General features: G+C 37.7%; 1 protein-coding gene across 9 annotated transcripts in view; it reads right to left on the bottom strand.

Annotated features, from left to right (window-relative positions):
* The window catches only part of VPS13D (vacuolar protein sorting 13 homolog D), a 102020-nt gene that overhangs the window by 62696 nt on the left and 25596 nt on the right, over positions 1-13728 (bottom strand). For 7 of the 9 annotated variants that reach the window (XR_008974193.1, XM_057424198.1, XM_057424191.1 and 4 more), the window contains 14 exons: positions 13287-13497; positions 12983-13154; positions 12444-12556; positions 11681-11890; positions 9395-9660; positions 9098-9231; positions 8382-8537; positions 7449-7665; positions 6559-6633; positions 5070-5276; positions 4553-4642; positions 3209-3349; positions 1846-1968; positions 1130-1204 (listed from right to left, as the gene is read on the bottom strand). Coding sequence is in view for 8 of the 9 variants with exons in the window: in XM_057424198.1 (XP_057280181.1) it covers positions 1130-1204; positions 1846-1968; positions 3209-3349; positions 4553-4642; positions 5070-5276; positions 6559-6633; positions 7449-7665; positions 8382-8537; positions 9098-9231; positions 9395-9660; positions 11681-11890; positions 12444-12556; positions 12983-13154; positions 13287-13497 (2190 nt within the window). In the remaining variant the exon portion in view is untranslated. The remainder of the gene's footprint in view (positions 1-1129; positions 1205-1845; positions 1969-3208; positions 3350-4552; positions 4643-5069; positions 5277-6558; positions 6634-7448; positions 7666-8381; positions 8538-9097; positions 9232-9394; positions 9661-11680; positions 11891-12443; positions 12557-12982; positions 13155-13286; positions 13498-13728) is intronic. The other 2 variants (XM_057424193.1, XM_057424194.1) reach the window with 1 other exon arrangement.

Below are 13728 nucleotides of genomic sequence, written 5' to 3'. Positions count from 1 at the left end.
CTTTTTGGCTAGCCCAGGTTCTACAAAATTACAGATCAGAAACCAAATGGACTTTTAGTTTGGCATTTAATCAACTGCCAATTTATTGAGACTTTTAAAAAAGAATTGTTGGGACCATGGCCTGAATTTCCAAAGAAAACATAATGTAAAACTTGCATTTTGAGATTATTTCCTGAAAATAAATATTATCATTAAAAGGAGGGTTTTTTTCATAATTCATTTAGTAATTCAGTTGTAACAGCCACTAAAAGCCAATGAATAAATATTGAAGTTTGTATTGTCCATTTGATTTCACAAAGAAAATCCTTCCTGAAAAATACCTCAGAAAAATAAACCCTTCTATCATTTCCCATTTTGTTTTTTTTTTTAAATGTCTATGAACTGCCTGCAACCACTCAGAGAAAATGTTCCTAAGGGGCAGTCTAACAAGCCACAGATGTAGATTTATAGAATTCTTTCTGTCCTCCCATGCAGCAACTTTTCTTCAGGGGCAACATATTCATCAAGTATGCTTTCTGGTCTTCCACAACGTCAAAAATTTCTTAGAAATCTTACTTTAAACTGCATGGTTTTGGCTGAAGACCATAATGTCAAATATAGAACAAAATTAACCAGGTATTTATTAGGAATGCCTTACTCTGAAGGCTTATTGAAAACAGACTGTCCCTTCTGAAGGCATATTAAAAGTTTTAAGTTGCTAAATAAACATGGTGAATCAAGCATAAGTATCAATATTGAACATACTGCTGGGTAATTTCTGAATATAAAATAAAACCTTGTGATTTTATGACACTGTTTTTAATCATACTATATTGTCTCTCTAGAAAAGTGATGCTGACCAGTCAATAATTCTTATAATGTTCCTCAGAAAGACAGTCAATTCAGGACTAGTTATACCTCTCCCTTCTTTCCTGAAGGAATAGAAAGACAGCATGAAATTCTAAGTTAAGCTGCTTAAAAGCCAACTAGCAGTTACGTTGTTTGGTTTTGGGGTTTCGTACATCTGTTTTTTTTTTTAAATATAGAAGCCAATCGATCAGCTAGTCACAAATACAACACAGGATTTATTGTACAAGAGACTTCCAAAGAAGAAAAAATAACCTTTTTGTCTCTCTGTGCTATACAGTACCTCTAGCATAGATCTGATGCTCTAGGTTAGTCAAACTGGCTGTACTCCTAGTTCTAAGGTAGACAAGAGGAAGGCCTGGCAGAGAGGAAAGACAAAGTTAGCATGTAAGAAAAACCGCCTATAACAGGTAGATTCTTCCCTATCATGCATCAGGAAAGAGATAAGACAGTTGGCATCATGCAGTCAGTGTGCGAGTCTCTACCCTTGTGCTTACACTAAGTTGGCATTTAAATTGCAGAAATTTCTTCCAGAAGTAACACTGGGAGAAAGAAGCTGAAAAGACCTGCCACATATCAAGAGCTATTACTTAGAGAATTATTTCATGAATATAACAGCATTTTTTCCAGATATTCAGTCGTGCAGGTCTTTGGGGGTACAGAAAGGAAAAGATAACCTCTGAACCGTACACGCCCTAAAGTCAACACTCAATTTAAGCCTTGACAGGGTAGTCACTCATTAGCTGAGAAAGTGTGAGGAAAAAAGGAAGCAGAAGTAGCCATGCAAAGTTCTCACCCAAGGCTAAGTAGCCAGAAAGGTTTTTTGTTTTAAAGATGGAACACAATTGAACAGAAAATAGCTTTTTTGTCTTTTGCCAAATATCATTAACTATTCATTGTATGCTGTGAACACCAAATATTTATCTCTGTAATACATTAGACAGATTACTGTGTATGTCAGGACTGTTTCTAATAAAGTGTGATTAATAAGGATCATACTCTGCCCAAAACATGGTGGATCCACCGAAGAATCCATCCAGTCTTCTGTACTGATTTCATTCACCTCTTTGTCCTGTTTACAGTAATCTTCCATCCAGGACTGTTTGGTACACGTGTACTGCTCTAGAGGAATATAAGCATAGACAGTGTATGTCTCCAAGGTGGCAGTAAACAAAGCAATTGAAAAGCATGTTACATTCTTAACACTGAAGAAACTTCACTTTAATGGCAGAAGTTGTATTTCACTGCTTTTTCTATGAGCCACTTACACAAGTCAAAACCAAACAAGCAATCACAGCAGAGTCTTCAAAGCCAAATATTTTTATATTCTTAAGATTTTTTTTCCTTTTTTAAAACTTTCAGTGGAATTCCATGTTCTCAAGACACTCCTGTGGCAGTCTGAGAGCTCTCTCTGAGAAGGCAATTAACCTTAAATACTTTCACGGTAGAAGTAGTTTCTGATTTATTTTTGATTTATTTTCTGATTTATATTCTGATTTATTACCTGCACATTCCTGCCTAAATAAACATATAGAAACCAAGAGAGTCCTCTGCACAGTTTTAATCATAAACTAGTCTTACTACTTGTTGTCACTAGTATTAAAAAGCATGATGGGAACTCTTAGGAATCTTTGACTTGCTTCTTTCCCTCCCACCTTGTCTCCCTCTTTCTGCCACAGGATTGCAGGAGAAAGGAAGGAACAGTCAAAGATCAAGGAATGCTCTTCTGTTACATTTGCAAGCTCAGACATTGACATTTTTCTTATTATGTCAGATTACATTCAGATTTCCATACAGAATAAGCAATGATCTTTCTGGGAAATGCACACCATCATAGGCTCACAATACAGAAGCTTACATGAAGTTTGGGTTAATGATGAACAAAATATTTTGATTTCCTGAGGTGGGAATTGACAGTTCAGGTTTTCAGAGACCACAAAATTGAAATGAGTAGCTACCCACTACACCTGTCAAGGTGTTGAAAAATGAGTTGTGCTCAAAAAAGTATTTTTAAGTATTGTAAAGCAGGGAAAGCTTTAGATGAAAGTCTGCTTCTGATTAAAACTAAATTTCAAGTGGCATAGGAATTTGATAGAATTCCTATGACCAAAGAAAGAATTCCTACCATCCTCTAAAATATGCAGCTCATTTCTTTTCACTTCCTCAATATCTGATAAAATACAGGCTGCCTAAATGCACACCTGTGTACAATATCATGGGAAGTATGTAGGAACTGGCATCAAAAATCTCCCTCCCTCCATCTCTGGGACACCAGCAATCAGAAGTGCCTGTCATTTTCAGTACACTGAAACACTGAGAACTAGACTCTACAGTGATGCTCTCAGGGAATATTCATGCATACCCATGAAGACAGAGGTAATGTTTATATCCAGACGGTGTTCAGCCTTTACTTCCAGCTTCAGTCGGGAAGGGTGGAGGCGGCTCGAAGCTTGCTGTTGCCAAGAAACTGAACACTGCCAAGGCTCAATAAATGGCTCCCAGCCTGAGTATGAACAGAAACAGTCACATGTATTACACATTTGAATGCCAAATTGGAATGCTGTTTACATACCTAACTTTTTAATAATGCAACTTTTTAATAATAACTTTCTAATAATGTTTACATACCTAACTTTTTAATAATGCAAATAATGAGATCCCTTTCAATCTGCATTCAAGATGAACTTGTAAGCCTATAGTTAATACAAAGTTGCTCCAGCTCCTCCACTTGAACCAGTGTTTAATGGATGTTGGGTCTTCTGGAAATATCTTAATTCCAAGCAAAGCATTAGAAGGCAATTACAGCTTTGTACTGAAGTTAACTGAAACTAGGTTCTCTGACATAGTTTTCAAAATGATTTTAACACAATTATACCTAAGTTGGCCATTTGGCTATACATTCAGTATCACAAAGGTCTAAAAGCTATTTAAAATCCCCCATCCTATGTATTTTTAAACACAAAAAAACCCTCAGTAACTTAGTTACTGATAGATTATTCCTGAGGTGGTTGCCACCAATTTTATAACAGAAAATTTAGTTTCTCCAGAGAAAACATGTAACCAGATTATTTCTTTTGTGCCTGACCAGTATTGAGGCATAACTTGCTGGTTTATATGTAAAATATAAATTATGATGGTCTTATATTAATCCATTGTCTTCAGCCTATTCACCTCTTCAGCCTCTTCACCTACCCTCACAGCTTTTCCTTCCTGAAATAAGTAACAAACTGAATGCATCAAAACAATTAAGTACTAAAAAAGAGAAGTGAATGCAGAGACAGCTAGTTACCCAACTGTCATGTTCCGGGATAACCTTTTTATGCCATTACATTTGAAAACTCCAGTGCAACTTTCAAAGCCAGGTTGGATGGGGCTTGAAGCAGCCTGGTCTAGTGGAAGGTATTCCTGCCCATGGCAGAGGGTTGGAATGAGATGATCTTTAAGGTCCCTTCCAGCCCAAACCAGTCTGCGATTCTATGAACTTTCATATCAGCAATCTCCCTACTTTTCACATCCCTTCATCTGATACCAAGTCAGGATATTTTGTCTAGGATCCCATGTTCTCACACACACACACATACTATCACAAAATTCAACCCTTCACATTCCCTTACATGCACTGCATGTTGGGTGAAGTTCAGGCTACTGCAGTAGGCAAGGCTGTTTTCCTGAACTAAAGAAAACAACAAACCCCCCAGTATTTCACCTGAAAGCTCACGATTGTAATAATCTCCAGAGAGGGTAAAACGAGCATAACCTTCGGGGTTGGCTCTCAAATGCTGGAGGAAATTCAAACCTGCAAAAAAACAGTGAATATTACACTAATGCAAAACAATCAAATTTCCCAATTTCATGAACTGTTAAGCAAGCTATGGAAGGTTTTATATTGCCTTTTAAATTTAAATGGTACAAAAAGTGTATCACAATATGCTTCAAATAACATTTACAGAGAGCAATGTTTTACAACATGCTCAGGACAGATTCCATTTGTTATGTTCTGAAACCAGAAACTTACCACTACAAAGACTGTAATCTTCTTAAACACAAAACTTCAAACAAACAAAAACTAAAAACAAACAACCCCCCCTCCCTCCTCAACCACCACCACCAAAATACCATCTGTTAAAATTTCATGAGCCTTAAGAAACTAAAGCATGATGCTGAACATACACAGTAACTGGCAGTAATTTTATGCAGCTCACTCAGCAAAACAAGATACTTACGTGAAAAGGTTAACTCAGCAAGGGGAACATCACAGTCCATGCAGTCATCAATAAAGCAAATGCATATAATTTCTGCTTTTATTTCCACTCCAGAGATGAACTGAAAAGGCAAAATCCCCAGGCTATCTCGACCAGAAGAGGTCTGGGAAACTGATTTCAAAGGTTCAGCATTCTTAAATAACCAAGTGGCGGCTTTTTTCAAGTCACCTTAGACAAAACCAAACAAGCCATCCATCATCATCGACATTATCAACAAAATGTATTTAAAAAATATATGTAAGCAAACTAATTCCTTCTCTCTTCAGAAGTATAGCAAGACACCAGCAGTACCCTGAATGTCTTCTACATACTAACATAAATATGAGAAGATTACAAATACATTAGTATTTGCTAACAAGAAGAAATGTGTTTTCAAGTTTGCACACTGAGTGGCAACATAATATAAAGCTATATTAATACTATGAATGCCTATAAACAAGGTGGGAAACATGACAGTGCTAAAGTCACTTGTGCTAAAGCTCCATCTCTTTTCATGTATTACATGTAGAAATAGATAAAATATATAATTCAGAAAGGAGAGATGAAAACACATGCTCTAAGGAGAAAGAGGAGGATGATAGCAAGAAATAGGTATACCATAAAAGAAAAAAAACAAACCCAAAGCCCCAAAACAACAATCCAACCCCCAGACAAAAATACACTGTAACACTCCACATAGGTGTCCTGGGTTCAGCAGTACCAGTCATTTTTCTTCTTCTTGGTAGCTGGTGCAGTGCAGTGTTTTGACTTTCAACTCAGGAACAGAGCTGATAACAAGGATGTTTTGGTTTGGCCAAGGACTTTGCGAGCCTCATGCTCTGCCAGGGAGGAAGGGAAGCCAGGAGGAAGCAGAGACAGGACACCTGATCCAAGCTAGCCAAAGAGGTATTCCATACCACAGCACATCATGCCCAGTATGTAATTGGGAGTGAGCCAGAAGGGCTGGGACTGTGGGGTTGGAGGAGGTATCAGTGGGTGTTTGGTCAGGCTGGGGGTTGTGAGTTATCAGTTGGCTGGTGGTGAGGTGTTGTATTCTCTTCCCTTGTTATTTCCTTTGTCATTATTATCACTGGTGGTAGCAGTAGTGATTTGTGTTATACCTTAGTTACTAAACTGTTGTTATCTCAACCCGTGGGAGTTGCATTCTTTTTGACTCTCCGTCCCTCTGGGAGTAGGGGGAAGCAAGAAGTGGGGGGAAGTGAGTGAACGAGCTCCCTGACTGGGTTTAAACCACGACAATATGACATCCCAAAAGTAAGAAGAATCCTTCAGGTGTAGGTTCTACACAGCAATAGAATGGAAAAATGAAAATGCTTAAGATTACATGCCAACACACAGCCAAAGTAAACAGGAGAAGGAAATACTGCCTGTGCGTCAGCTACTTTACAGTCTGAAAGTTTTTACTTAGTTGGAAGTTAGGCAGTCTGCAAGGCCTGTTATTTGAAGTTACCTTGGCAGATCAAAAGAGCTTTACGACAGTCTTCCATACTGAATCCCAACTCCTGGAGCCGAGCCAGCTGCACCTCTGTAATTGAACAATTAAATAACCATAAATCCATGACAGTTATCTACTGGTGCTCATTTCTAAAATCAAGCTACATCTGTATGAAAAATAGGGGTAGTTTGTAGAAGATTACAATTGTAGAAAAAGCATATGAGTCAGTACTGCTTTGAAAAAATAAAGCTAAAACAGAACCCCCCAACCTGGTATGCTGATATTCTGGAGTACATGAGCTATTTTTATTCTCCTACAGGAAGCCAATGCACTCCATGAATTTAACTTGGGACTACAATTTTGTAAACCAGCTCTTCATTCAGAACATAATTACCTGGAACTCCCTACACGACTCTCCAGTGCAGTAACAAAGAAGCCTTTTCACTAGTGTGTGTTCTCACTATTGTCAGACAGTGGTTCTGACCACACACAGTATTTGTAAATTTGTTTGTAAAAAATCATGTCAAAGACTGCTAAAGAGGTTAACAAGTAATTGTGATGCTTTCCACTTCACGATCAGTTTACTGTGTTTGAAGAGGTAGCCCCTCTCCCGCTTCAAATCATTGCTACATATGAAGTACTCCATGATGATTTACACTGACAAGCGATGCTAAATAAACTGTAAAACAACCCACTGTCATGCTGCAAAAAGAAATAAAACACCCCCCCCCCCCTACTTTTTAAAACAGTATCATCACAATGTTATCGTTGATAATTCAAATTAATGAAGGCCTTTACACATGAAGATATCAACATCTTTTGTGTTAAGCATAGAGTCTAGCTTCACACAGCGGAAACCTCCTTCAGATATAAAAAAAACTTCGCTCCAGCAGTTACAAACATACCAAGAACAGGATCCAGCACACGTTTGGATGTATCTCTGTTTTCATGTGTCAAGGAGGAAGTTTCATTCACCAGTGCTGAACTGGAAGGGTTAGCAATATTTTCAGCAGTTGTCTCAGGCATAGCTGCACTAGTCTGTCGAGGAATTGACTTTGCAATTGCCAGGAACAGTTGAACATCATTGTAGGACAGTCTGATATCCAGTGCTTGCAAGTGAATCTAAATGGAAAATTAGAAAATAAGATTCAGTTACCCTTTTCTACATATTTTTCTTGTATGCTTCAAATATTAACGAAATTTTTCACAAAGGAAGACAAAATTTAGTATTAGAATCTGATGACCACACTGTTTTAAACCTCCAGTAATAAAATTACCAAGCTTATTATTATTTACTAACAACTAAAAGCTTGTGTCAGTGGAACAGGCTGCCCAGGGAGGTTGTGGAGTCTCCTTCCCTGGGGACATTCAAAACCCGCCTGGACACATTCCTGTGTAACATTATCTAGGTGTTCCTGCTCCAGCAGGGGGATTGGAATAGATGATCTTTCGAGGTCCCTTCCAATCTCTAGCATACTGTGATACTGTGATACTGTGTGAGCGAAAAAAAAAAATTAAAAATTCTTTGGTATAATGGTAAAAAAAGATTCCCCTCTAATAAGCACTGAGATACAGACCACAAAACCTTTTCTTTCAGGTATTAGTAACTATCTAACATGTCAGCCTACTTTTTTCCCCACTACTAATCTCCATAATATATCCCAGAAATCCCTCGCTCCTTACCACTAAGTGCACTTTCTGCATGGTTGCTTCTTTGCCTTTTCCACTTGAGCAAAAATCTGTCTTACTCTTTTCTTATGCATTTGAAAGTAGTCTGTGCAAGATCATGGTCTAGTATCCTCTATTGCATGCAGTTTTATTCAGGTATTTAATCTCACCTCTAGAACAGGAGGAAAATCCTCACTATTGAAAGCATCCAACAGACCTGAACCACTCGGGTAGGAAGCATTCCCAACAAGCTCCAGCTGAATTTGTACTGGATCAATGATTGACAGTGCAGTCTTTTGCTCATTTCCTAACCGGCATGAAAACACCTACAAATTAGAAATGGGTTTAAAAAAATTAGGAAGTGAGAGAAAAGGTCTAGCAAGAACCTCAGAATCAAAGACTATCACGAAACACGACTATAGCCATGAACAAACTGCTTTTTACAGAGCAAACTTTAAGACAGCAAATTCCAAAACTTCTCCAGACAATTTCTTCCAGTGCCCAGCTGTGCTGTAAGTTCTGGAAAAGAGATTCTGGTATGTAACCAGATATTCCCTTTAATGCTAAACTTAACCCCACTCTATCTCTGCCCACCCTCTTCTTCCAAGCAAGGTCTTTTAAACTCTCCCTATACACACTACGTAACCCTCAATTCTGAATGCTCTTATTGCTCTCTCTTCACTTATTCACAGCTTCTTCAGCGCTGTTTCCCCAAGGCTGGCTGCAGCACTCCAACTCTGGTCCTGCTCTGTTGAAGAGGATGCAAGGTCACTTTGCGTACTCAGAATTCCTATTTCAAAAGTCATCATATATATTTATAGTGAAGTATCTTCACAATCTCCTCTAATTTTAGGTGTTTTACAAAACCTAATTGATTTCTTCTTACCTCAATGCCAAACAAACTACCAGAGAAAGGACGATCCAACAACTTGGGCTTATAAGTGAGAACGGTTGTCCCCTTCAAAATAATGGCACTGGTATCGAAACAAGACATGTCTTCAACAACCACAAATTCGGTCCCTTAACAAAACAAAATGTCAAATAATCAACAAGGCAATTGGAAATACCACTAAGGTATTTTAAGCATTTGTAGCAGGTCCTTTAACTGACCTGTTTTTCCACTAGCACATGGCTTCTTATCAGAAAAGCTCCTAAGAAAGGCACTAGGAAAGAATACATTTACCTGTCACATTAACCTTTACTTCCAGTTGTTTTTCTGTAGACACATGCAGTGATGAACGCTTTGTAACTACTCCACTTTTCACTGCTTTGGGAACTACAGTTGTCTCACTGCTGTAAGTTCGCTGCCAGGAAGAATGGTGAGTTTCCCGCTTTTTGGTATCTCCAGGGGTATATAAGAAGTCATGAACAAGTAACAACCAGTCAAAGATCAGAAATACACGAAGATTGTTCAGAACAACTGTGAAACTGGAGGAATCCTTTGTAGACCTTTTAGGAAGAGAGAAGGATACATATGAACTTGCATATATTTAAAATGGTGGAGAAAACTATCAGTATTTAGCAAGTAAGAACTACATGGAACTTTGTAGCGATATATTTAATTTACAGAGTGTCTGGCCTTTGGAAACCATATATATATTTAAACAGATTGAAATACATCAAGTCACTGCACCCACAGAAACACAAGAGATATTAACTGCATGAATTCAAAGCTCTAATGATACAAAAGATACGCTGAAAAGCTATGCAACAAGAAATTAACTTACAAAAGTTCCTTTAATACATTGACATTATCAGTGTTACTTTGCAAAGCCTGCAATTTTAAAACTGATCTTTTTAGTATTGTTTTACATCTGTTCAGTATCAAACCTAACATACTGCCTGTGAAATTCAGACCTGGCTCCATATCCCTCTAAAGCATTAGATGTACAATGTGTTTCCTCTCACACCCTGACAACATTCTGCAGCACAGGAAGCTGCTTTGTCATCCAAAAAAAATGCTAGCCAGCCTCACTGAACTTTTAGCATCCCATTTTGAGTATCTGGCTAGGGGGAATAAAAGAGACTGGTTTCATTCTCTAGATAGAATACCAATTATATTTGGTCATGCTAACTGGGAAAAAACCTACATGCTTAAATACCATGAAACAATTTTATACCCACCACACTCTGAACTATAAAATCTCTAAAGACTGCGGTTCCTTTGTGAGAAGCAGCCTGCCTGCACTGCTTCCCACACTAAAAGCCTTTAACCCTCCCTGGCTCTCCAGGAGATTTCCAAAGGGCACAAGCCAGTATAACACTATCACTGAGCTCTGCAAAAGCTTACATCTAGTGCCAGGGATACTCTCACCAGTAAAAACCTAACACATGCTTATGTGGTTAAAATTTAAAAACATAACAGTTAGGAAGAAAATCTCTGAAACTATCACCCATAACCAGATTACGATGTACTAGGTAAGCTAACCTCCAATCTAGGCAGTTACTGGATCATCAGTTACACCAAAACCATTCCAGTTTTTTGTTTGGTTTTTGTTTTGTTGGTTTTTTTTTAAATCCTATTGCATTTTAGTTCCATTCAAATAAAAATCTTGGGTGCCTTTCTGTACACACACTTATGAAGTACTCAAACCCATCAGGCATTCTCTAAAACTTTACAACAAATTTCTCTCAGTTGCCTGAAGTTTGTTTGGTTGTTTTTTTATGAACAAATGTCTTCCAAGATTTTCTACTGGACTAAAATAGTTCACAGATTTTTTCTTATGCTACTCCTGCAACTGCTTCAGAAGGTATTATAAAAGAGTTAGAATACTGCGTTTGGTAAGTGAGAGTGATAAAAGGCAAAAGCCATGTCTCTAGCCATATCACTTCCCCCTCTTCTTTGCTTGTTAACATCCTTCAACAGAACACCATGTTGTTACAGTTAAATACTGACAATGTATTCCTGGTTTCAATAACAAATTAGAACAAAATAGATATCCACTGTTGTGCCTTTAAGCATTCTAAGGGATCTGGATAAGGAAAACCAAACAGGGTAGGACAGAATACAGAAGTGAATGTAGAAACCGTCTTGCGAAAGAGGTGCCATTTCTGTACTTAATCGATTCTCTCAGAAAGGCAACTGTGACATCTACTGGGAAAAAGCTTTTGTGAAACATATAAAATCATATTATATTATTTTTAATATGCAAGCATGTAAGTGATAGGGCAGACTTTAAGCACTGCTGATTCTAGTAGGCCAGAACTTCATCTGATTTACTACACATTAAAACCTAAAGTTTACTGTAATGGGGGGGGGGAATTAAAAAAAATCCAACAACCTTTAGATAATGAATAACTGCAGATTTCAGTCTATTGAGCACCACTGACCACCCCAAAAGAGTCTTCAGATTTGAATACATTGCCAGAAGTTTTGTCTACATTAATAACTGCTATATTAAGAACAGGACAAACCTGATCAAGTATGTCATTATTTAAAAACAAACACATAAATCCCAAGATTACCAACCTGAAGTGCAATTCGATCTGGATTGCTCCTGGACTACTGGTGTTCTTTGATGACTGAAAGATGCAGTTGAATACATTTGGTGTGCCCGTAGCAACCTTCTGTCCAGCGTAACGTGTGTCAAATGCCATCATGGAATGAGAAACCAAATTTACAGACTTTGTTCCATTTGAAGAGCTTTCAAAAAGCAACTTGGATTTCTTGAAATCAAACCTAGGAGAGTAAAAAGCAAGACAATGTATTTAAGAGTCCTGTAGCTCATTAATTTCTAGAAGTACCTTGTTTTAAACGTGCATAGTATACTGCCAATATCTTTCATTTACATATTTTCTAAACCAACTACAATTGCACCTCATGTCAGAGACAGAGAGTAGATCTATACTGTAGGTAATAATATTTCCCACTGATACAGAACCTTCTGGATTAAAAAAACCCAACAAAACAACACAGCAGAAGTCTGGGGTTTTTAAGATTCTCTCTCAACATTTTCTTAAATATAATTCCATTTGCCTTGGGTAAGTCAACTGATAACTAAACTAAACTCTGATTTGAAGGACAACTTAAAAGGCACAGTATCTTTTGACCAGTGCCATTCACTTCCATCCTTCAGGTCATCTGAAACTCTCAATCTGGACTCTGATTAAAAAATTCAGTTTCATTGCATTATTAAACCATACTTTCATGTATTACGTTAACTCCTGTCCTACAGTCTCTCAGAGTAGCGTATTATTCAGGATTAGGTATTCAGTAACAACAGAATTCATACCTGGCTAAAGAGCTGCATCCATCCTTCCCTTTTGGATCCATGAGTTCCAAGCTCACATTAACCATGTCGATAAGGAATGACATAGAAGTATACACTTCTCCACTCAGAACTGTCTGAAAGTGGAAAACACCCACATTCCTTTTAAAACCACCTGTTTAACTTTCATTTCTCAACTAAATGTTGTTATTTCAGACAAAGAGCTGCTGTATCTTTCTCCTTCAAAGAGCTTCATTAACCATTGCTGGGTCAAAGTTACGTTTCACAACGGTGTGGCCTTCAACTTGAAGTTAATCCGTTTTCACACTACTGTTCTAGAGTTTCTTTGTTCTTAAAACATCATCATTATTCCCTAAAAAAACCCCCAAAAGCCAACAATTCTTTCAAACTATTTCTGGTACCTTCTATTATTAAAACAGGTAAGTGGTTTCTAAAATTTAGGGTGCTTTTTTTAAGTTTTAGGTGAGAAGCCTGCCACAAAGACCAAACAAATACCCCTGACATTTCAAGACAGAATTTCTACTGCATAGAGTTCCTCTTACATGAATTTTTGGATCCTGCAAGTCATAAGGCCGCATGAACTCTTCTATAGGCTCCCCAAGGTTGTTCTCCAGCAGTCCCCTTATCAGCTTATACTTGTTCAAATCCAGAGTGCAATGGACTGATGACAGGTTGCCATGTATCGATATGTCTGCAACTGCATGACTTAACTCTCTGCAATAAAGGAAAAAAAAATCAGTATTTTAAGATGCTGTAAACCAGCAGGTGACACATTTAAATACAGTAACAGGCAAATAAAACACTGGGTTTAGGCTGACAACATAAAGTGATCGTTTTTACACTCACTTGTCTAAGTTTCTTTCTACTTGTAACTTCAATCTGAAAGGTTCTGTCAATAAGCTTCCTCCTGTTTGCCTCACGAAGTAGGATGGAAAGCTCAAGTCTGCCTTAGTACCTTCCACAGCCTTTGAACACTCTCTGTGATATCTTTCTGCAGCAAATATGTCCATGTCCTGCAGATCAACCACAATGCAGTCTAAGAGGCAGATGTGACCCTCTGCAAGTGCACAGGAGATAACACATAAAGAAAGAGAAAAAAAATTAAAAATATCTCTACAAAACAAATACAGTTTCTCCTGGAAGTTATTCCATTTCTTTAATCTTTTTTATTCACACTCATCAGTATCTGTAACTACCAGATACCAAGCTCACTCACAGGTAAATGTAAACTCTTAATTAAAAGTCCAACAGTACTCCTTAAATGTCTGCAATATGCATGTCAAAACAT

Source organism: Pezoporus wallicus, unplaced genomic scaffold, assembly GCF_028554395.1.
Source record: "Pezoporus wallicus isolate ANWC-B61680 ecotype Strahan unplaced genomic scaffold, APGP_CSIRO_Pwel_v1 contig_11175, whole genome shotgun sequence".
Classification (NCBI taxonomy): domain Eukaryota; kingdom Metazoa; phylum Chordata; class Aves; order Psittaciformes; family Psittacidae; genus Pezoporus; species Pezoporus wallicus.
Note: the sequence above shows the minus strand (reverse complement) of the source record. Positions and strands in the feature narration are given on the sequence as shown.